Genomic DNA, 24,394 nt, shown 5'->3' on the forward strand with positions numbered 1-24,394 from the left:
AAGCCCAGGTCTCTCCTTACCATGTCAGCTGGGATTTGACGGGCCTGGGTCAAAGGCAGAGAAGGCCATGCAGCCCCTTGACAAAGGGGCTTAGCGCCTTCACATTAATCCTATGTGATCTACGTAACAAAGAGCAACTTGGAACAACTCACAAAGACACTCTCATGGACCCAGAGGGACAGATTTCCATCTCCAGCTCCCTCTGGGCAAAAATGAAGTTTATTTCCTACCTACGGAGACTCTTTACCATCTTTAATTTTCCCAGAGCCTGATGAAGGGTGTTTTTGAGCCCAAAAGCTTGCAGAAAAATATATATATTTTGCGATTTCCTAGTTGGTTTAATAAAAGGTATCATTTCTGAACCAAGAGTTCTAGACTTTTGCACTTCTAGTGCCTTACTGGGCGTTGGACCTGCCTGAACCTACACTATGCTCCTTGTATCTGAGCTGCTATTTGGTAAGATGCTCTGCAAAGCTGAGCATCTGACAGGTTCTCCTTGGGTGGTGGCTCAGGTCCCAGCGCTTTAGGCTTTCTTTACCCACCAGCGCCTGGTGTTGCAGAACCAATTTAACCCAGTCCCTTTGTTTGCAGGCACTGTCTCGTTGCCTATGGGTACTGGCTCAGGCAACTCAGGATTCAGGGAGGAAGGTGTCAGGGATCACACTGGGCAAGATCTGATGGGGTTCAGACTCGAGGTGCTGTTCCCATGGACACTGCGGAGCCAGATTCAGCGGTGCTTTTGCCACTGGTGCAAGTGATGCAGCAACAAGGAGGCGGAAAAGAGCTTTGCTCTTGGGGACTGTAGCAAACCAGAGCAACAGTCAACACGCGAAGCGGTTGGGTGATAACGTGTGCGAGAGGGACGGCAGGAGGCAGCTTTACCCTACACCCACCTCCCACACCTTTGCACTACTTCACACGTCATTTCCATCCGCCTCATCACGCATCCAGGCCTCCGACACCAACTGGTCCTGCATCAGATCCTGTTCTCAGTTACGCCGCTCCAGCTCCTCCGGCTGGCTCTGATGAGGTGGCAGCACTGAGGTGACCATTAAGATCAGAATCTGGCTCCCGACCTGTAATGTGCAGTGTCCCACACCTCGTCCTTAACACGAGTAATGCTCCTGAACGAGAACAGGCAGAGGCAGTGACGTCTATGGATGGACACTGACTGCCAACAGCTTGGATGCCTGTGGCATGGAGTCATGAGCTTTGAGCTGCGGAAGCAGGTTTCAAAAGGTGGTGCCGAACTTAACTCATAAAGAAAAAAAAAAACAAGTTTATTTTTCTCACAAGAAGCACATAAAATATACAGTACACTTTTACAAACCAAAGTAAAAAAAAAAGTGCATTATGCATCCCCTACTGCAAAGGTACAGTACAAAAGATACTGCATATTTAAATATATAAAAACCAGACTTAAGAAATACACCAGAACAAAAGGAACGTGGATACCGTCAGAGTACAGCAATGCACTGAAACAGCGACGCGGCAGTCGTCTGCCCTTTCACGTCTGGAGTTTGCCTAATGAGGGCACTAGCTGGGGAGCCGAGTCCACCCTTGGGTGAGGAGAACAGGCCGACATTTGGAATGGGAACGGAGACATCATTGAATTAAAGAACGCACGAGGCCAAGATGAGGCACTCTCTAAAACATGGAATGATGACGATGACCAAAAAAAAAGGAAAGAAAAGAAGCATAGGCTGGAAATAAGGTGCCAGTTTGTGCATTTCGGATCTGACGTTGGGGCGCGCCTTGGCTGCCCCCGAGGAACGATGGCCTTCCGTCTTTGGAACGTCTCGTCAAGCCCCACACCCCGGCCTGTGCTTTCGGCAGCTATGCATAGATACATCAAAACAAGGATGGGGCAACAGGGACTGGGATCTGTCTGCTCGTACACCCCGCTATAGGGAAGGCGAATCCGTTAGTGGCTCTGAGCTCAGGGATGACAGGCGTCACGCAGGGAAGGTACACGCAAGTAGTCACGGTCTGACTGCCACTAAAGACACCACAGCACCAGAACAACAGCGAAGCAGCAGAGTCTGACAGCTCGGCAGAAAGATACGGTATATGTAAACTATTATTAAGGCACTCAATTGGAAAAGAACAGTTACAATACACGGGAGGGAAAGGAAACAGCTAACTTCTCATGCAACAAGTCTAATGCAGCCGGCAGGCATTGCATCTTTTGGCTGCAACAACTCTGGAATGGCATGCTAGGGCCCTCTATGCATAAAATGGCTTTAAAAAGAAAACGAAAGGAAACGAACTAGCTACCTCTCTAATCCTGACAGTATAGCATCGCACTCAGCAGCAATGGGGTTTCAAGCTTGATGAGCAATGTTGTGGAAGTGGTGGCACAGCCATGGGCAACCAGACGGTTGAGTTCAAATCACCACCTGGGAAGAGCAGTCAATGGGAGAAGTCAAGGAGAAGGAGCAGTCGAATTTGGCAGGCACCCAAGAAGAAAACAGGAAGGAAACACTATATTCACTCGTGTCTTAGAAATCCTTGGGGCTTCAGGTCTAAGCTCCTCGTCTCATAAGAGCGACAGTGGGTCAGTCAGCCAACGGCACGGTTGGGAACAAACTCTGCAGTGGGACGTCGTCCGCTGTGCTGCAACGTATCGCGCTACACTGCAACGCGCTCTTACTCCCTAGCGGACGGTCCCTGCCCTAGCAATGCGGAGGATGGGGTGTGCGCATCCCCACAGTGTACCATCTCAAGCAGACCCGCTGAAAACAGGGCAGTCCTAGCCCACTTGTTCTTCGAGCATGGCACTATTTAAGGACCCTTGAGGGTTATTTGGGTGAAGAGGGCAGAAACAAAATAGAGAAACAGGATATGGGAAGAGACGCATTAAACATAATGCAAAAAAGGCTAGAATCTGTCCTCCAATGCCACAGGCTTGGGCAAAAGATGACAGGGCTTGCCTGTGTCGCATGGGAAAGGGAGCTGTCTGAAGAAAGACCTCCCCGTAGCAAAGAAGGAATGTGTCAGTGATTTGCAAAACTCGAACAACTGTGCAACCAACTCTCATGGCTCCCATTGTATCCCAGCTGTTGTGCTGTGTTCAAGCCTCAAGCACAATACTTGGACTCTGGGGGAGCTGGTGAACGTGCTGACAACATAAATACTTTCAGTATGAGCCACTTCACATGGGCTAACAGGCTCTGAAGAAACTCTGGCAGACGTCAAGTACCTGGCGAGCTGTCTCCTTTGTGCCCACCGCCATCCCCTAATCCCTCCAATCCATTTTTCACCTAGGTGCGAACAAACATAGTAAGATGATAAAAATCTACGACACGTGTTGGGACCTAGAAATGCACCCACGGTACCTGAACATTAGGCATATAACCGTGCTGATATTTCTGATCTACCCTCAAGCCCAGATAAAGTGAAATGGAAATGTCTTCACTGGGGTGGGAGACGGCGGGTATATGCGCCAGGGAATTCACAGTGTAGCGGACTGAACTGGTCAGCACTGACTTCAGAAACACGTCACAGAAACAACAGTTCAATTAAGTCACTCAATGCAAAAAACTATGGCAACCACAGCATCGAGAGACATGCCTGTGCAAAACGCACAGCTGAAGATCTGTAGCCAGCAAATGACAGCACGGAGCAGCTAAGGGAGAGTCCAACTCTCTGAGCCACGAGAGTTTTCTCCAATACCAGGATAAGTTTGAACCCAATGTTTCACACCCCCAAAAGACCCTCAGAGTGCCGCTTGCTGGTGATGCTTTTTTGCTTTGCTAACGTGAAACAACCTTCCCTGTGTGAAACGGCAAAGCGGCCGTGAGCTAAGGATGGGCGTGCAGTGTCGGCAAAAACAGCTTTCACATGGAAACGCTTAAAGTACAGTTCTGGCTCACACCCACCTGGCCACTAAAACTGCATAGTACGAGAGATGCGTCGGTTTGACACCAAAGTTAACCTAGGACATAGGATTTAGGCCTTTTTTAAAATGCTACCCTAGACTAATTTTCAGAAGCATGTAAGTCACCCAAGAGTTCATGTCCAAATGACTTGCAACGAGTCTGAGAAGCTGCAGCGACTGAGGCATTTTGGAACCCGCGACTTAGGTGCTTCACAACATTTTTTTCTCTGAATTTGGCAAAAATACAGAGCACGATGGTGTCTTTTAAGAGCAGACTTTTCCACAGCAGGCTGGAAAGATGATTGTACCGAACGCAGCATCCGTGGTCAACTACACCGTTGTAGTCTGCTGCCATTGGAGCAGCGCGAGAGGACTGGCGTACCAAAATATTGATCTGGACTGGATCTGCAATGGGCCGTGACATGGTAAGGGTGCATCTGCACCACTGCCACGATGCTCCCGACAACTCTGCCAGCGGTCACACCTTGCCTTATTTCTGGCTTCGAGCAAGAACATGTGGATGGGACCTTGGTTCTTGGCGGCGCTCTAAGGAGCACCATGGCAGCTACGGACGTGTCATCGCCCCTTTGCTGAGGGACATTGAACTCAGGCACAGATGGGTCCCTCCAGATATCTCACTTGTTTAACTCACTGTGGTCAGCCCCATTTTCACATTAATTTGCAGCACTGCATCCCAACGTCCTCCGACTCAAGTGCTTCACTGGGAACTGGAAGAAGACCCAAACAGGAACAGAATTTCAGGGCAGTCTCGACACTTGTGATGGACAGCAGGCCTCAGCAGCAGGTGAAGGAAGGAGCTGTACAGCCAGGGGCCGGGTCCTGTACTGCTGGAGCTAATGAGTTTGCAGGGCCAGGACTGAGGCTGCAATGCCTTTGTGTCAGCAGGCGAAGCTAGCAGCACCACGTGGAAGAGTGAATGCTTGTTAAAGGCTTGGGACACTGTTCTAGCTTTTGGCTTATCCTCTCTGAGTTATTGCAATAGTCCACTGAGGTGAGGTTAGTAAAACTCCCCCTGTCCTGGCCTTTGCCCCAACCTCTGCCGTTGGAAGGACAACGTGAGACCAGCATAGCCCAAGGGAGCAGCATCTGAGAGCAGAACCGAAGATTTTCAGAGCGATTGGGAGGAGGCTGCTCAGCTTGGGCAGCCCCTATGCTGTGCGCTACTGACACAGAACAGGAGCGAGGGCACGCTCCCTTCCACGCAGCCCCACCACCATCACAATAAATAGCCCCCTTGGATTTTGCCTAGAAAGGTTTGTAAACGGCCTCCGAGTTCGGTGACAACCATGCACTTTCCTGAGCTAGCCCTGCTGCTTTGCAGTACTGCTGTAAACTCCAGGATGCAGGAACTGTTCTACCAAAAAATATAATATATATATATATATATATATATATATATATATATATATATATATATATATATATATATATAAATAAACAAAATTTGCCTAATACCTCCTTATATGTCAAATGCATTGAACACCAGTAAGCCTGGCTGCCGCCTGTCACAGCAGGACGCAAGTCAGTAATCATCTAATCTGCACTCGTGCCAGCAGCAGCTCAGTGCAGTAGGTTCTCCAAAGCACAAGTACAACACCGACTCCAGCATCACATACATCTCACAATGGGTCACGGTCACCTACTGGCCAGGCTCATTCTTATTACTGGGACAGTCATAAACCACGACAACAGCAATAATACCTGAAGAACAAGACACCTTCTCCATTTGAAGTTCAAAAACACGCAAGCCTAGATGTCACTCCATTATGAATACGGGACTAGGACAACTCACAGGGACCGACTGGTCAGCAGATCACTTGGTCAACACGAACACAGCTTCACGCTCCTTTGCATGACTTCCTAATGAGGAGGAACTCAGTGCAGTGAAGCCTACACCCTCCACACTCATTTGGGTCTTTACAGTACATGTCACACACAAATGCCTTTCAAAAAAATGTTAAATATCCTGCAAAGAAAAAGAAAAGGTTCTAAAAATAATAAACTGAGACCAGATATCAACCAGAACAGAGGTAGTGTTTATGTCACCATCTATGGAGTCCTCCGCAAGTGCTGTTGGAACGAAAGACTTGTGCTATGTTTGCTTTGTGCACACAAAAATAAAATAAAATGCTGTGATCAGTTCTTTTGTTGAGACTTTCAAACAGAAATTTTCAGCATTTTATATACACATATATAATTGCAACATTATTATACTTGGCAAACAGTCCTGGGAAGTGTGGGTCAGAGGAGCAGTAGGCAATCCACACGCACAAAGTCCTCTTCCAAGCCATGCGTTATGGTTTCTTCCTCGTGCTGTTCATTCCAATCAATCAGCGTCCCCTTTCCCCCCACCTGCGAGGAGAAAGAGGTTGTCAAATGCATGACTGTTACCGATGATAAAATTGCATTGGGTGCAGGCCGTAAATGTCGATTTAAAACAGACAGACAGACAGACAAAGAGGACAGAATGTGTCAACTTTTGCCCATCCAAAGCGTGCTCTTCAAGTTGTCCATAGTTGACTTTGCTTTGAGTTTGGAGCCTACGGCCACGCATCTCAGAGTGGCCTGCGAGTCGCAGAGCATGGAAGACTCGCTCGAAATGGCCTCCTTGGAGTCCATCAGCGTGGACACGTCCATGTCGCTCGATAAGTCCTCAGAGGATAAGTTCAGACAACCCAGCTTGGCGAGAGAATTGGACCTTTTCAGGGGGGAGGAAACAGTCAAGCCAGCGAGCCGGAGCCTGGTTTCGATTTCCTGAGCTCGCTGTTTCACCAGGCCGGGTTTCCCACGCACGCTGTGGATACTGTCGCTGCTGGAGCTGCGGGTCAAGTTGGAGCTCCGGGAAGAGGAGGGCGTGTAGCAGATGGTCTTCAGGAAGTCCCTGGTGTAACTGCTCATGTGCTCCAGTCGGCACACGAGAGGGGTCGAGGTTTTCTGCGGCGTTCCCTCAAAGGAACATTTGGCCTCTAACTTCTGCACGTTGTTCTCTGCGCCTTCGCACAGCAAAGACGCTGGCCTAAGCAGAGGCACCGGGCCTTGGCGGGCAGCCGAGTCTTGGTTTTCTACCAGCGGACCCACGTCAGGTCTGCTCAAGGGGCTCTCTCGTACCAGGGCTGAGGTTTCCAGTGGTGCTCCCTGCAGCCGCTCCAGCTCTTTGGTATGCTTCCTAACCAAGCCTGCCTTCTGGAGCTGAATCAGGGACTCCTGATGCTGCATCAGGTAACTGTTCGCAGTGGGCTTCTCCAGTTCTTTGCTGAACAGCAAATACTTCAGGTCCTTGGTTGGTTTGACATCCTTCCTGGATGGGGCCTCTTCCTTCAAGGCATCTGGGTTCAGAGGGCTCTTCTCGCCGAGTGAGTTCCTTCTGGCAACCAGGGCTTTGACAGGTGTTTTGGTGGCCTCTTTTGGAATCCCGCTGGGCTGCCCGGCCACAGATTTGCAAGGACTGATGTCCGTGACACTCATCCCCTCGACCAAAGGAGGCACGATGTCGAGTTTAGCTCTGATTGCTTCCCCAGGCCGCAGCCTGCTTGGCATTTGGTCTGGCAGGTGAGCAGTCAGGTGGGAGAGAAGCACCGGCTGGGTGCAGATGGTAGAGGTGCGGTGAGCCGCAGCCAGGTTCAGCTTCTCGCACTGCTCCCCGAAGGTGTCTGGGGAGGCGCGGGCTGCAGAATACATGCAGTCAGCACAAGACTGGTAGGAAGGCTTGACCTTGCTGAGGATCCCGAATATGGCATCGTGCTAAGAAAGGAAAGAACAGGCAGAAAGAGGTCAGATTCACTAAGCTACTGGAACAGGACAGAGGGGAAAATAAGGCAGCTTGGCAGGTTGAAAGGGAAGTGGCAGAAGAGGAAAGAAATGGCTGTGAAGGCCCAAGGGACTTGGAAACAAATCCCGGCTCCATTCCTGCTGCAGTCTGGGACACGACTGCCACCAGCGGGTAGCATCTGGAGCGGAGGGAAACCCACCATTTCAACCGACGGCCACAAAGGAGGTCGCTCTGAGAGGCTTTATAGCACATCGGTGCGGCCCCACGTTCCCTGGGGTGTCCGGCTCCACGGCTCCTACAAGCAAAGCAGCGTTGGGAAGCGCTTCTATGCGGAACAGGCTCGACCCGGGTCAAGCGCTACGACAGGAGCCGCTACTTCCAACCCCAAATGACCGGCGCCAGGAGGATGAGCAAGGCAGTCTCATGCACGCGGAGCGAGGCGTGTGAATCAGCCACATCCCGGTCCCATACGCACCTCAAAATCCTCCGGGCAGCTCCGCTTGCTGTTGTTGTTATTTAAGTTCTCTCTGTTGAGCCGGCTTTCTTCCCTGTGCACGGACAAGCGCCTCTTCCACCTCTCCGTGGGGTTTTCCTCCCGGGGGCTCCCTTCCCCGCCATCCACTTGCCCGGGAGCGTTCCAAGCCTTCTGGACGCCCAGCTCCAGTTTCTTCTTCACTTCCTTCTCACAGAACCCGCTCAGCTCAGCCAACGGTTCCATGCTCTCCTTGGCCTTCATGGGATCTGCAGGAGGTGCTGGAGGAGGAGGCTGGCCTGCGGGTGACTCCACCTGCTCCGAAATGGCATCCCGCTCCAGGTCCTCCACCTGGAAAAGCCCCGCCCTGTCACCAGGCTGCTTGTTCTCCAGCAGCGTGTCAGAGAGGCGCCGGAAGCAGTAGCTGAGCTCCCCAGCCTCTATGCTGCCTCGGTTGTCCAAGTAGGTGGACGACAGAGGCGCGTCCAGGTCAACCAGCCGGTTTTCCAGATCGATGTCCAGGCTTTCAAGCAGGAAGGCACTGGACCCTGGGGAGCCGTCCGTGCTCGGTGGCAGGTTGCTCTCTGCCTGCTGCTTCCACAGCTTGTTGTGGCGTTGTTTGCTGGTGGGGAGGAAAGGAGAAGACACGAGTGCCTGCAACAAAACTCACTATACAAGACCCACCCCTCTGGAGGAAACAGGCAACCCCAACTGGATCCCCCCATCCTAGAGGGCAGTGGCAACACTAAGCAGGCTGGAAGCAGCAGTCCAGCTGCAACTGAGGCCCAGCTGTAGGGTGAGTGGGACATTTCATTTAATTCAACAAAGAAATGTAATAGGACGGCAAGGGTCCCAGAGCCCAGCTGCTGTGACTGGGAAGGCCTGGAGCACATCAGCAGGTAGCATGACCCACTACAGGAATACCAGGGACAGGCACCCAGTGAAGAAACAGAGAACAGTGTGGCTTCATCTGGAAGGAAAGACCTTCAGCAGGAAAAAGGCTTCCAGATGAAGACACCTGAGTATAACATGGGACATGAGAGGCTCAAGGAGAAACTCCTGACTTCAGGATTTCATCTAAAGCATGAGTCCTTGAGACCAAAGGTAGCTTGAGACCTCCACTGGGGACATACACAGGGGAGATGAACCCTTCTGAGCTGCCCCTCACACCAGAAGCAGATGCCCCTTCCAACAGCTGAGGCACACTCGCCTTGCACAGGGTCACAGGGCAAATTCAGCTGCAGCAGACACCCCCTGTCCCCATCCAAAAGAAACAGGAAGCTATGCAGAGATGAAGTTTCCACTGAAAGTGGCCTCCAACAGCTGGGATTTGAAACCAAGGAACTCACTCACTCGCACTCTTCCTTGCCACCTTTCAAACACAGCTGGCTGGCTCAAGAACGCTGCCAGTCCTGGTGGTTTGCTCCCCAGCCTGGGCTGCTGCGTGTATATGATCATCTCATCTGTGCCTAATTAAACCCAGGTCCTGACCAGCATGGGCAGAACCTAACATCTGCGTGCTGTCTCAGGAGAAACCCTTGATGCTACTGAAACTTTCTGCTTGTCGTTAACATTTCCACAATGGTTTTTGCCCAAAATTGGTTTCAAAATAGTTCCTGAAACCAAAAACTGGTTTCCCTGGAGACTTTTTTGCTTCCCATTTTCTGACCAGCTCTGAAAATTTTAAACTGTTTTTTTCCTTTTTTAATTTTAGCGGTGAAGGGACCCACACACAATGGTAACTTGCTACCTGCTCCCCAGGGAGACGTTCTGGTCAGCATCTTACCTTGCATCTAAAATGCCTTCGTACTCTGACAGCTGTCTCATGAAACCCGCATTTGGTCTTGCAATGCTGCGTTTTTGCTTGACATAATTGTAGGCTTTTTCCAAGGACCAGCCAAATTCCTTCATTGCATAAGCTATGACTGTAGAAGCAGACCGACTCACACCCATTTTGCAGTGCACCAGACACTTGGAGCGATTTTTCCTGGTGGAGAGGGAAAAAGAAAGGGAGACTGTGTCTCAAAGTCCTTGGCTACTAGGTTTTACTGTCACGTCCTGAAACAGGGAGCAGATGAGGACTTGCTCTCTCGATCACAGCGCTGGGGGAGTGAATTGGTTTGGGCAAAACAGTCCAAAAAAAGATAAACCTCTCACCAGGAAAGAGGGGATTTGGAGAAGGGCAGCACCTAACAACCAGTCTCACCTCACGGCAGTGCTGCCCGAGCTCCCTCAGCCTGACTGACCTTGTCTCTGAAAATGGGGGGCTAGCAAGGTGGTGGCCACCCCACTGGTCCTGCATGCCCCCTCTGTCACTGATGCAAACCACACAAACCTGTGGTCAAGCCTGAAGACAAATAACAGGGACAGAGCAACGGCTCCCGAGAGCGCTGTGCCATGAATGTGAGAGAATAAAACCTCTATAGCCTCCACTCTGCCTGAGCCCTTTACCAATCATAAAGTCTCAGTGGATGGACAGAGCCAAGATCAACACCGAGTAAAACTCCTGTAAACCCAGTGATGGGGTCGTAACTGAGGGAATGGCTCAGCCATGATAAAGCACAGGCTAACCAGGTGTCATCAGTAAAATCTCCGCGGGGTGCGGAGACGAAGGAAAACCCATCCAGCTATAAACTACATGCATTGAGGCAAGAAAAACTAGAGTGCATTACAGCAGAACCCAACGGGCTTGGGTCGCTCGCTGTTGCAGGGGAGACTGTTCTGTCCGTTCTAATCTAACGCATTGTTCAAGGTTTTCTGCAACAGAACTCTCCTTCCAGCTTACTCTTTCTTACTGGGAATAAAAACACCACTTCTTCCTTTAAAAAAAAAGAGAGAGAGAGAAAAAACTGGAAACAAAAACCAAAAACTGAAGCATAAAAAGAAAATGCCCAGGCTAAGTCTGGGAGGTGGCAAAGAGCTTAATCATTAACCATTTCCAGGGACCAGACAGGGCATCTGGGTATTCCAGGGGCCTCTCAAACTCCCTTCTCAAAGGCCTTTTGCAAGAGAAGGGATCTCAGAAATCTCTTCATTGCCTGACAAAAACCCCTGGCAATTAAGCAGCAAAGAGAGAGCGACTTAATTGGCACGGCAGTAGAAAGCAAAGCTCCTTAAACTGACATGGTAGTAAAAGATGCTGAATAAAGGTATTGTGCCAGAATGAGGGGCAGGGAGCTGGGAGCACAGAAAAGTGCCGGGGACACAGATGCTGAGCTGAGGAGAGAGGCGCAACAGGTCAAGGAGTTTCCCGGGGTACACGGAGGTGTGGTAAGCCCCCTGCTGAACAGACTTCTCATTCCCACTAACCAGCAAGAGCACCACAGCAGCGTCTGGTGGGCTCAGGTCAGCATCAACCTCTGCAATCGCCTCCAAGTGCTCAGCCGAGCCCTGCCAGCTACTGCATTTCCCCTCCTGCCTTCCCTTCAGGTTCGTCTTCTGGCTACAGTCACGTGAGGACTCGTGCCTACTCTCTCCACGGACACCGACAGGTCCTTACCCTCACCCCGGAGATGATCGTCCACTTACTTGGCCTTGTTGATAAAATGATACGCCTCATTCCAGTGGGCAAGGAGATCGGTCGTCTCCTCGTCGTACACTCTGATATTGTGATAGGCAAACAGCCCAGGGAAGAAGTTATCGATTTCCCGCGTCACGTTTAAAATGTAGTCAATGCTGGAAGGAAGGATAGGGAAAGAGAGAAAGGATGAAGTTGAACCATGCCAGACCTCAGGGGGGAATGAAAATGTCTTTGATAAAGCACATGAAATGTGATGCAAAGCTCCAGTGGTCGCCACACACAGGAAGCAAAGCCCCCTTCGCCCTCTGGCCCCAAGTCCCCAAATCCTTAGCTTCCAAGACACCAGCTGGAGTCATGTCCATGAAGGACTCACAGGACCAGCCCGGCAACCTGAGCCAGGAGGTCCTTGCTCCCTGCCCTTCCAATCAAATCATCTTGCCTCTAACCAGACAAAATCGAGACTCTGCATTTCTCAGGAGCTCAGAGCACTCTGCAAACAACAGACGAACCCCAAGAAGAAAATTAATGGACTGCCACTCTCTGGATGGGGAAGCTGAGGGAGGAAGAAGTACAGAGACCTGCCCAAAGTCTCACAACAAATAGCCCAGCTGGGGAGAAAACCTAGGAACCCCGATTCTTAGTCCTATGCTGCGGCCACATGACTGTCCTTTCTTCCTTCTTTCCAACTGGAAACATGAAATAAAAGCTGCCTAGTTGCCCTCTGCTTCTGCATGGCCCAAGAGCAAGGCTTTCACCATTCAACCTAGGAGAGCAAGTGCCCATATGAATTTATTGTGTTGTATCCTGCAGACAAATCAAAAACACCAATCATTTGGGCAAAGATTCGTCCAACTTCAGCTTTTTAAATACAGCATGTCAAAGATACCATCACCGAGGATCAAAGGATTAATGCGCCGTTTATTTGACTGGTTCAAAAATGCTCAGACATCTGGTTCCTGAGGCCTCCAATTAAAACATTTTTATTCTTCTTGTTGAGCAATGCTTCTCCAATCCTCAGACTGGACCTCGAGCGTGTCCTGGGCGAGCAGCAAGTATTTACGCACAAAATTCCCACTGGCCTAGAAAGCATGAAAGCAAATCAAGCCAAGAAGTGGCGTAGTGGAGAAAACTCTTGAGGCGATGGCCCAGCAGCTGCCTGGAGGCACCAGGGAAATGGAAGATGCTTCCCACAAATGTGCTCATTCTCGGGCAGTTCTGCACCATTTGGAGAAGGGCTTTTCTGCGACATGCCCCGTAAGATTTAATCGTGTGCAGCATTCAGGAATTCACACCTGAGACAACAACCAGCTCAGCTATTTAATACGTAGCTGCTACACTGCATTCTTCATCCACTGATCCAGAGACACGTTACAAAGGCAGATAGGCAAGGGTTGCGTCCATTTTCTAGCCCAGAGAAGTGAGGCTGAGAGAGGCAAGAGCAGGTCATCTGCTACTGCAAACAGAACCAGGTACCTTACTCAAGTGCCCCATGCCCTATAAGGGTCATACGTCCTCTCTTCAGAGACCTGAGCAGGAGAAGAACTGCAGGTGACATGGGGATTTAAGTGTTTCACATGCAACGTCTGGCACTGGTTGCCTGTAGAGCCGGGGGGTGAAGGGAGAGGAACGGTGCAGTACTCACCCTGAGCCCTGCAGCTCTTCTAGGTTGGAGGCGTTCCATTCTGATCCCTAGGGCGCAAGTCACACAGAGGCAGGATGAGCAATCTAAACTACAACAAATGACAGCATCTACCATCGAAATGGGCAATGCAAAGGCTGGAAGAAAGGGACTATCATCGCCCTCCTGATACACACCTTCCAGACTGAGGTGCAAGGGGATCGAGTCACTCACCCATGGAGTTGTGGCAGACCCAAAGGGAACTCAAACCTTGGGTTTCTTCAGCCTTTGCTGGAAAACCCTTCTCCTTCCTTATTGGAGAAGCCTTAGGCAGCCCTGTTATTTAAAACCCTCCCCCATGAGAAGGCATGGATCACACATGTGATAGGGTTAGGAACCAAGTGGGAACATTACAGGAGCATACAGTCGGACTTTAGTCTGAGAAGCTCCCAGTCATGACAACTGGAGAGGCACTGGAGCTGGCAAAGGAGATGGGCTGTGGGGCACTGAGCCTGTCTCTCGAGGGGGCAGTTCAGAGCCTGTCTGGGTTGGCAGCGAGCATCTCTGGATCTACTTGGTCTCTAGGGTCGAGGGAATTAGTCTCAGCCCAGCTCCTACCAACGAGTCCACCACAAATCGACTGTCAGTGGCTACTCAGTAGCAAATGCGACTGTACAGGGAAAACCCTTCAGATGCCCAAAAACCCAGGTGGTACAACCTAGACCCAGGTGACTCCCAAGAGGATGGGGAGGTTCTAATTACAGGGGTGTGGGTGCTGCACACTGAATCTGGGACACAGCCTTAGGGAGCAAAACTAGGAGGATGCCAACATAAGATTGACCTGTGAACATCAATCCTTCCTCGGTCTCTGTCCTGGAAGGAGTGAATCGGGTGCAGGACCTCACTTGTCTTCATTAAGTCTTTGTTCCAGATGGTAATTTCTAGTTCTGCTTGCAGTACCATCTAGTGGTAGGAGATGACATGAGTCGCATCCTCCTTCACAGCCTTACCCTAGGCTTCCAGCATACATCACTGTTCAGCCTTTACTCTCTGTGCAGTCCGCACCCAGTGGAAGGCTCTTTGACCTCCTCACTGCCTCACCTTCGGCTTCACCCAATTCAGCAAGCAAAAACCAGTGACACTGATTGGGTCTGAGAGTAAATAACCTGCGTGCTTGGACAGTGCCCTGCTCTATGTCCTCTACTGATTAAAAAACCCACCTTGCATCACACAATACCCTGCCTGAGCCCCCGCGAGCTGTTTGCAACGCACAGCTCAGAATGCTGCTGCTTACCAGGTACAGATGGTCGAAAATCAGAGAGGGCTTGTCCATCTGCCCCAGGATGAGCAGCATTTCGTTATCTATAAACTCCTTGAATTCCTTCAAGTTGCAATTCATATGCTTCTCCAGCTCGTTCCGGATCTGCAGGGCAGAACATGACAGTATGCCATCTAGGCTACAGGAACCCACCACCTACACAAAGGCCTAAATGGGCTTAACATTCACCAGTGTTTGAAAAAGGGGGCACTGATACATTTTACACGTGGGGCTGAATAGGGAGAGACTGGCTGACACAGAGATAGATCATTGCTTTGCGAGACCAACAGCCTCACTGAACTGTCGCCCTCCAATGTTTTAGGCCCCACATTTAGCTCACTCAGAGCTTTGTGTAAAACCCAGTGCAACCGACACTGCATCTTTTTACACACTTAGACATCCCCTACTGTGCTCAACTCCCAAGCACTGCACTAGCCCCTAAGAAGCAAGAGCAAAACCCATCAGAAACAAGAAAAGGTGGTGGCATCACAGGAAAAGAGAATTTGGTGTTTTCAAGTTCTCTGAGTTGTAAAAGAGCTGCCCATGCAGTTTTATCCCCCATCCCCTCCCCTTTAAAAGCCAAGCTCGTGGATATACAATGCAGATCAAGGGGGTGACTGCATCATGTGCTTGCATATCTGAGAGAGCTTTAATCCAGCTCACCTGGTTGCATGCAAATGCTTCACCCATCAAACAAGCAACTAAAGGGCAACTCAGAAGGCTCATACATGTATCCCAGCACTCCTGGTTTCAACTGCTTGTTGCAAAAGACTCTGAGACCTCACTGGGTGGTTGACTCCCAGAACAGGGCACAAATCTGATAAGAACAGCAGGGAATACAGATCCCAAGGGTCCTAAATCCCGGTCCTCTGCACTTGCCCTGCAACAAAGCTACCTCTCCTTCACTGGACTCTGACAGCACTCAGGTTGTTGCCGGACAGCCCAGGGTAGGGGGTTCCTTACTTCCTTGGAGGTCACATTTTCCAGGTCTTTGCTCATCATGATACTTCGGAGTTTGGCTTTAATGAGCCGCTCTGTCCTCTCCCTCTCAGTTGGCCTGGAAAGGAAAATTAAAGGAGACATTCAGACAGGCACTATGCTGGGACAGAAGCCCTTGGCAGCGCTCCCTCTGTGTAACAGGACACTTGTAATTATGGAGAAGGGAGCAGGAGGATGGCATGAACTGAAACAGCCAGGGGAAAAGGGGTGAGCATTCTGAAGGGCCCTTGTGAACAGAGAGGAAACCAAAGTGCTGGAAGACGAAAGGCAAAACACAGGTTTTCTAACGTCAACAAGCAGAGGCTCAAGAGAAGAATCGGGACTGACATGTCGACAAACAGCGCCGGGGAATCGGGGCGCGTTGACTCCAGGTCCTGCATCGCGTTCCACTCATTGATGCAGCTCTGGTCGGAGCCAATGCAGCTCTCGTAGTACGTGGCCCAGACCAGGGCCATACCGCCTGGGAAGTAGTTGTACCTCCGGGCCACCTCGCAGGCTTTGTGGAGGATCTGCAGCGCAGACCTGCAAGTTTGGAAAACAAGGACGGATGTGGATTCTCTGCCACTGGATGCTGGCAAGTGCAGGTTAGACAAACATTTATCAGGGATGCCTCAAGGCCCTCCTGAGGTCCCTGGACTGCTGTACGAGTATGATCTGAACGTCATGGGCGAACAGGACAATGTGGAAACCAAAAGCATGGAAGATTTGCACTGGGGACTTCGTACCGATTTGTTAGTGCTTGGTTGTGTTTCCGGACAGCAAAGGCTTCTCCTCTTCCAAACTCAGACAGAGGAGTCGCAAACGCTAACCCACACATTTGGTAACCGCTTGGGCACAGGGTGAAATTCACCCCATGTGACAGACCAGCACCAGCCCTAGCCACTGCTTCATTCCTGCTGCAGCTTAATGGTTAGCTAGCTTGAAACCCCAAATCCAAAAAAGCAGAAAAATGCGGACATCTCAAACCACCTTTCCCAAGAAGCTGAAAGGCATATTTAACAGCAATCCTGGCCCCCGGCACACCCCACATTGGGTGTTTTGTTTTTGTCGATTCTAGCACCAACCTTTTTTGTTAAAAAAAGAAGCCTTCGATTCAGAAGAGGATTTTTACAGTGAACGCATCAACCACATCTGAGTTTACCAACAGGAGGGGCACAGTTTAAAAGTAGCAATAACCAGGGTTTTGTTTGCGTACCAAACAGCCCCTCAAATGATACCTTTCTCCATATCCGCATCTTTTCCACACTGATTACTACACGATGTGGGATTTTCGAAACCTCTGACACAGCCAGCAAATGGCACGCATTGAAATACATGAGACGTGTCATCTGTGTTGGTCAGTTATTCTAAAGTCCTTGCCATGAAAAGCAATCTGCGTTCCCAGGAGCCCTGGATTCTGTGGCTGCTCTAACAGCCCGGTCTGGCTGCTCTGGAATCTGTGCATGTGGGTGGGTGAGAGGATGGAAGCCCAGCCAATGTAATCAAAGCTGATTGGGGCCGCATGGAAAGCTCCGAGAAAGCAGGACGTCCAGGGCGACCCTGAAGGAACGCAGGGCGCTGGCAATTCCATGAGATGGGCTACATGGAGCACTAGATGTCTTCTTCACCTAGTTACAAAAAAACCATGTGAAGAGGCAGCTAGGGGTTTGCAACCTGGCAAATTCCACCTCTGAGTTGCTTTTCATCCTGATCCATCTCATTCATGTAATTTCCCTCAGTGCTTAGGCTGGAGAGGACAGATCTGCTTGCAACAGAAGCATGTCATCTATCATGGGGAAAATGGTCTGGTTATGAATCAGCATGCATATTAAAAACCTTTCAGTACAGGGACCTGCTAATACCCTTGGCTTTCTGGAGAATGACACCTTCCCTGCACCTTGAGAGGTGTTTGCTAACGTCTATACAAACTGTAAAATGTGTGTGTGTGGGGGGGAAGGGGTGTTAAAATTCACTAGCAGAACTGACAATCTCATGCTTTTACCAATACAACTAAGCCAGCGTACATACCACATGGCCTGCACGGAAACTGGTTTGAAGATGTGCATCCTCCCGGCAGTGCTAACGCTAAATCCACTGATAGAGAGAGAAGAGAGATCAGTCACACCATGCTCCTTTTTGCATCAGAAGCTGCATTCAGCCAACAAGAAGCCAGCGGCACCTGCATTGCAAAGCTGAACGAAGGCAGAGGTACCAATGGCAGTGGGGGCTGTTAACACAACCAGAATTTACGCAGCCGGATTTTCTCACGTGGGCCTTAACCTCCTTGCAAACGAGAATGTCAAGGAAGAGGGAGGCCTTGCACATGCAGTGCACGGAACTGAACTACAACAGATCGGTTTTCTTTACAGAACCATTAAGAAGATATAACACATTCAATCTGACAGCATGAGGGCGCCAGGATCCAAAAGCAAATGATTAATTAAATGGATGGAGGCAGAAGAATTGCAGTCTGTACTAACCTTGGAAATGAGGCACACTCTTAGAACAGTCCTCTGATACACCAAGGAATAAATCAAACCTACCCCCTCTCCGGTTAGCCTCAGCTCCTACGCCTTGCTTTTCCCTCACACCCACATTTGTCCTTCTAGGCAACGCACGCTTTCATTCCTTACCCATCCCCATCAAGATGGATCTTGGTATCACTCCACAGCCGCAGGACCATCCCAATGGTGCAGCTTTTACTGCCAGAGAAAAGGAGAGAAACTGGTGCTGTGGTTATCAGGAATATGACCCCAAGCCACAACAATGACATACCCCCAGCTAGCAGCCAGCAGATTACGGATCTTCTTTACCCTCCTTTAAAAATCTCACCTCCCAGGCTAGCCACTGCAAGTGCAGCATCTTGGCTCCTTGCAACGCCATAGGGAGTGACATGCCCAAGGTCTGCTGTTCTATGCAGCGACTTTGGGAAAGCAAGAGAATGACAAATTCTACCTCTTCCCCCCACACCCCAAACAAAGCTTGCTCGCTAGGGGCCATTGTACCCCAGGGAAGAGTCACCTGGGGCTTCACCTTCATTCCCTTCCCCTGGGATAATTCCCATGCAGCTTGGGACACACACGCAGCAGATACTCCTGCCCACCAGGTCCCAGCAATATGGACACAGAGGACTCCAACTCACCAAGGTCAGCCAAAAAAACCTTGGCAGGTCACAGACCATCCAAACCTGCCTCCCTAAAGAGGCCGGGAAAGACCTTTGAAAGGACTGCATTTCACTTGAGCTGGTGGAAGGGGTTAAAAAGGGTTTTACGAGTTTACTCAACCCAAAAAAAACCCACCGCTTGAATCTGCAAGGAGAAATCTGGCAAGAAAACTAGACTGTAATGTGGGCCAGTTGCTTTCAACTAGTAAATAATTAAGCTGCCAAGATATTAAACTTTTAAAGGAAATTAGCATGTTTGCTGCTGTAGCCAGTTTGCAAAGAATTCGATTTTTTTTTTCTTTCTTTCAGCCATATCCTCATTGATATGAGAGATCAAAAGCAACAAGAGGCCAATTTTAACAACCATGTGGATAACATGCACATCAGAGCTTTCTTGGAAGAAAGTGTTTTGTATTAAATGGATGGAAAAGGGAATAAATAGAAACAGCGCCGGGCCAGGAACAAATGCTTAGCAGCCAAAATGGTTACAACCTCAGACTGCCATTCTGGCCTCAGCAAAGGACCACGGGCTCCCTAGCTGCCAATACTGATAGATGGTGGTTTTTACATTACGTATTTCTTTAATTCACTAAAACGAAGTATTATGGGGTTCATGGTGATAGAAAATACCCTACCATCACCTCAGGGCTTCTCTGGTGCATCTGCCCTGATGGTTTTCAACTAGTAACTACCAGAAGCCATTATTTCAAAACCGTAAGCTGCAGCAAACACTCCCGGGCTGGCCGCCGCACAGATGAATGCTCCATACACTTGTTTTGGATTCGGAGCTTTCCTCCCCTTTTGGGCAGCACTAGCTCAAAGCCAATGAGAAAAAAATCTTTAGAGTAATCTCACTGGCCGTGCCTTGCTACCAAAGGAAATGTTATCCTATCACACATTATAGTGGCATCAGTCCCTCCTAAGACTATATGCCATCTCCATTCACAGCACAGAAAAATATGTTCCAATTTAATAGAGGAAAAAAAGAAAGTTGCTTTAAAAATCCGCCCAGGTTTTGCCTGTTTCTTAAACAGCATCAGGTGAAGCAAGGCAGAGGTATAAAATGGGAACCTGGAAGTCTATCACACTGCCCACATGTCCTTCAGCAAGTAACTTCTCTGTCTCTGTTTCTTCCTCTCTGAAATCAGGATAATGACGGTGGTTCTGGGTCATAACATGCGTATGGGACTTTTAGAATACCGAGTACTTTCTAGAGGAACTGCATAATATCATTCCCATATTTTGGGCTCCATCCGAGGGTGCTGAAGGCACTGGCCGACGTCATTGCAGAGCCACTGGCGGGAATATTCGAATGCTCGTGGCGCACGAGCCAAGTCCCGGAGGACTGGAAAAGGGCTAATGTGGTCCCCATTTTCAAGAAGGGGAGGAAGGAGGACCCGGGCAACTATAGGCCAGTCAGTCTCACCTCCATCCTTGGTAAAGTATTTGAAAAAATTATCAAGGCTCACATTTGTGAGAGCCCGGCAGGACAAATTATGCTGAGGGGAAACCAGCATGGGTTTGTGGCGGGCAGATCGTGCCTGACCAACCTAGTCTCTTTCTATGACCAGGTTACGAAACGCCTGGACACAGGAGGAGGGGTGGATGTCGTATACCTGGACTTCAGGAAGGCCTTCGATACGGTATCCCACCCCATACTGGTGAACAAGTTAAGAGGCTGTGACTTGGATGACTGCACAGTCCGGTGGGTGGCGAATTGGCTAGAGGGTCGCACCCAAAGAGTCGTGGTGGATGGGTTGGTTTCGACCTGGAAGGGTGTGGGCAGTGGGGTCCCGCAGGGTTCGGTCCTTGGACCGATACTCTTTAATGTCTTTATCAGCAACTTGGACATGGGAGTGAAATGTACTCTGTCCAAGTTTGCAGATGACACAAAGCTATGGGGAGAAGTGGACACGCCGGAGGGCAGGGAACAGCTGCAGGCAGACCTGGACAGGTTGGACAAGTGGGCAGAAAACAACAGGATGCAGTTCAACAAGGAGAAATGCAAAGTGCTGCACCTAGGGAGGAAAAATGTCCAGCACACCTACAGCCTAGGGAATGACCTGCTGGGTGGCACAGAGGTGGAAAGGGATCTTGGAGTCCTAGTGGACTCCAAGATGAACATGAGCCGGCAGTGTGACGAAGCCATCAGGAAAGCCAATGGCACTTTATCGTGCATCAGCAGATGCATGACGAATAGGTCCAGGGAGGTGATACTTCCCCTCTATCGGGCGCTGGTCAGACCACAGTTGGAGTACTGCGTGCAATTCTGGGCGCCACACTTCAAGAAGGATGTGGATAACCTGGAGAGGGTACAGCGAAGGGCAACTCGTATGGTCAAGGGCCTGCAGACCAAGCCCTACGAGGAGAGACTAGCGAAACTGGACCTTTTCAGCCTCCGCAAGAGAAGGTTGAGAGGCGACCTTGTAGCTGCCTATAAGTTCATCACGGGGGCACAGAAGGGAATTGGTGGGGATTTATTCACCAAGGCGCCCCTGGGGGTTACAAGAAATAATGGCCACAAGCTAGCAGAGAGCAGATTTAGATTGGACATTAGGAAGAACTTCTTCACAGTTCGAGTGGCCAAGGTCTGGAACGGGCTCCCAAGGGAGGTGGTGCTCTCCCCTACCCTGGGGGTCTTCAAGAGGAGGTTAGATAGGCATCTAGCTGGGGTCATCTAGACCCAGCACTCTTTCCTGCTTATGCAGGGGGTCAGACTTGACGATCTATTGAGGTCCCTTCCGACCCTAACATCTATGACTATGACAACATCCTGATTCAGGAGGAAGGAATTCCTGGAAAAACACAATGCTGTCAAACCAAAGCTCCATTTCCAGACAGCTCCAGCTCCTGCCCTTCACCCAGACTGGGAGATCGTATCACCTACAGTGTGTCTTGTTAAAATGACGGCCGGGTGCAAGACACCTTCGCAGACGTACCTCTCCTTGCTGGAGAAGTCCACGCCCAGTAAAATGTTTTCCTCTGTGTCTTGTCGCCCGCTGCTGTACACGACCACCATGTACCTGACACGGTCTGTCCACACGCTTTCCAAACGCACGGCCTAGAAGAAGACAACACAGCTCTGGAGAGTTGCTGCGACTGTTATTTGCTTGGCAGCTCTGCTCCAAGGCCCTATGACGCTTGTGTCAAACCTGCAGGCCGACATGGCTCCTGCCTTTCCTTTCACCAGACAGACTGGCAGTTTAGCCAAGACCTGACCAGGAGAGGAAGGGTGCAATGGAAGAGTGAGTTGTCTAGGTGGCCCACCTCATTTTCAAGAGCTGATTACAAGCTCAAGTGAGAGCGGAAGGTACAATGGAGGGTTTTTCTGAACAACAATTGAACTCAGCAAGCTGACAAAAGCACTTGGGTTGTCCTGGACTGGGATGCAGTGCAGTGCTAGGAAACCTCTTCCATCTCTTCTTTTTATGATCCTTACAAGACACAGTGACCTTTATTGGGGTCATTCCTGTGGCCTTTCCCTCCTGAGGTGACATGTTACACCCTCTGCAAATTGGTGACTGCCTGGTTAGCTCACCAAGACAGCTATATGTTAAAATATCTGTTCTTTTGCCTTCTTTAGGAAAGAAACACGGCCCTGTTGGGCCTGTCAATGAGGATGGCTTCAACAATCTGGAAGCATTGGGCTTAAACTGCAATGAGGGAGACCTTGGTTAGATATAAGGAAAATCTCTATAAGCCTGAGGATGGAATTAATCTAGAGTGGCTGCAGAATCTCCATCGCTGGATGTTGCTAAGAGCAGGTTAGACAAACTCTGGGATGATTTAGACATGGAAGATCCTGGCTGGAGCAGAGCACTGGTCTAGATGACCTCCTGAACACCCTTCCTGCCCTGCTTTTCTATGGCATTGCTTTCTGGAGCCATCTCAAACTCTGCTGGCTGAAAGACAGGCACAAATGGCAGCTCCTCTCACCAGTTTGATTCTGTCCTCACAGCGAAGAAGGTTGATCATCACCTGGAGGTGCTGGGGCAAGTCACCTGCAGAGACCAAAAGGAAACCATTAAAAGACAATCTTTGCTTAATGCACTGTATTCTATGCATCCTCCTGACTTCCACAGAAACCTAATTTCTCTAGGTAGTGACTATATGGAAAGTCACTGAAACCCTGTAGTCTCAGAAAATCCTTGAGATGACAATGGAATTGCACTCCCTGGATAAAGGTATGGCTGTTTCTCTGCATTTAGCAGGTGCCAAACACACAAAGGCTCCCATTATAATGATGAGTCTCTCTCATAATTACACCACCGTGCGCCTAACATGAAGGAAGGACTGTGAGCAGAAGACCTGGCAGTGTGCCTGGAGCTTGGGGTGGAAAGGAGAATTTCCCCAATTTAAAAAAATTGCTGAAAGATTTGGAGCCCCAAAAAATAAATCGAACTTGCAAACTTCACGCATGCCCATGGGTTCTAGCCCACTGATGTCATTCAGGCCACTGTCCCTGCCTGGGCACCCAGCAGTTTCCCATGAGTGAACTAGATGCAGTTAAGGTGGTGAGAGCACTTCAGCCTAAATATGCAAGGCTTCTCCTCCAACCGCTGGCTTGGGATCTACAGAAGTAAAGGCAACAAGTTGTGAATGTCGATGCAAAACCAGCCCATGTCCAATAACCTGCTAACACATGCCTCACTTTCCACACAAGGCACAATGCCTCCCGTAGGATGTTTGCTGGGCATGGGAAATTGCTGACAAACAGAGAAAAGCCAGGCTTGGCTTTCAAATATGCTCTTTGTGCTCTGGAGTGTTTACTAAGCAGCAGACACACAGTACCACACTGTGCCTTTCCCACATGCTCCTTCCCTCAATATACCCTGGATTTTTTATTCTCTGCCTCCAAGAAACCCTTACTCCAAAACCAGCGGCAGCAGAAGCTATAAAAGCATGGGGCGCTCTTTTGCACATCTTAGTGGGATCAGTGCACAAACGGTGTTGTTACGACAACCACGCTGGCGCCTTTCATGGCCAAGCTGGAGATGACAAGAAACCAGGGTGTGTTCTAGTTTGTGCAGGGCTGCAATGACCTAAATCTTACAAGAGACTGGGCAAAAAGTAAAAAATGACCTACGTTTCGGATTCCTTTTTTGTTCTTTTGGTAACTGCTCTTTGTCGGTTTCCAGATTTCGGCAATTATTCCTGAGCTGGGAGCACTACATCCTGCTTCACGCTACAGCTGCTTGAAGCTGCTCTGTTCTCTTCTCCTTTGCATTAGTTGTCTCACTCAGGGCTAACCAGGCATTTGCCTAGTCTCCACTGAATAAACACCATGGAGATGGGCTTTTGATTTCATTTCCCCCCTTTGCTAAATTGCAAGAGAGAGGAGCTGCCTTCCTATGAAGCTGAGAGATTGGCTGGATTAGCTGGAGCAGTGATTCTCAACCAGCACCCTGGGGTGCCTTGAGATCCTTTCTAGGGTGCTACGGGGTGTCATGCAATGTTAGCACTGTTAGGCGTGCAAACATGATAAACCCAGAGTTTTCCAACAGGAATTCATAGCGTCAAAACCATTCTGCCCTGTTGCGGTCTTTCTGAGCTCTCTGCAGCAGAAGAAGCACTCCATTATTTTTCTGCAATCAGAAACCAAGAGAAAGCTAAGAACTGGCATTTCCTAAGGACCTTGAGGTTGAGGACCACTGA

The 24,394-nt window shown here is 49.8% G+C and overlaps 1 protein-coding gene across 4 annotated transcripts in view; it reads right to left on the minus strand.

Annotated features, from left to right (window-relative positions):
• Positions 1-1,259: 1,259 nt before the first annotated feature.
• SSH1 (slingshot protein phosphatase 1) overlaps positions 1,260-24,394 on the minus strand; it is a 44,848-nt gene continuing 21,713 nt past the window's right edge. For 3 of the 4 annotated variants that reach the window (XM_059713391.1, XM_019486769.2, XM_019486768.2), the window contains 12 exons: positions 22,676-22,740; positions 21,679-21,800; positions 18,210-18,278; positions 17,605-17,670; positions 15,925-16,119; positions 15,562-15,655; positions 14,575-14,703; positions 13,305-13,351; positions 11,671-11,817; positions 9,929-10,129; positions 8,146-8,764; positions 6,160-7,642 (listed from right to left, as the gene is read on the minus strand). In XM_059713391.1, the coding sequence (XP_059569374.1) occupies positions 6,374-7,642; positions 8,146-8,764; positions 9,929-10,129; positions 11,671-11,817; positions 13,305-13,351; positions 14,575-14,703; positions 15,562-15,655; positions 15,925-16,119; positions 17,605-17,670; positions 18,210-18,278; positions 21,679-21,800; positions 22,676-22,740 (3,023 nt within the window). In that variant the 3' untranslated portion in view covers positions 6,160-6,373. Of the gene's footprint in view, positions 7,643-8,145; positions 8,765-9,928; positions 10,130-11,670; positions 11,818-13,304; positions 13,352-14,574; positions 14,704-15,561; positions 15,656-15,924; positions 16,120-17,604; positions 17,671-18,209; positions 18,279-21,678; positions 21,801-22,675; positions 22,741-24,394 lie in introns of all 4 variants that reach the window. The other variant, XM_059713392.1, reaches the window with a different exon arrangement.

The sequence above is a fragment of the Alligator mississippiensis genome, chromosome 10, assembly GCF_030867095.1.
Source record: "Alligator mississippiensis isolate rAllMis1 chromosome 10, rAllMis1, whole genome shotgun sequence".
Lineage (NCBI taxonomy): Eukaryota > Metazoa > Chordata > Crocodylia > Alligatoridae > Alligator > Alligator mississippiensis.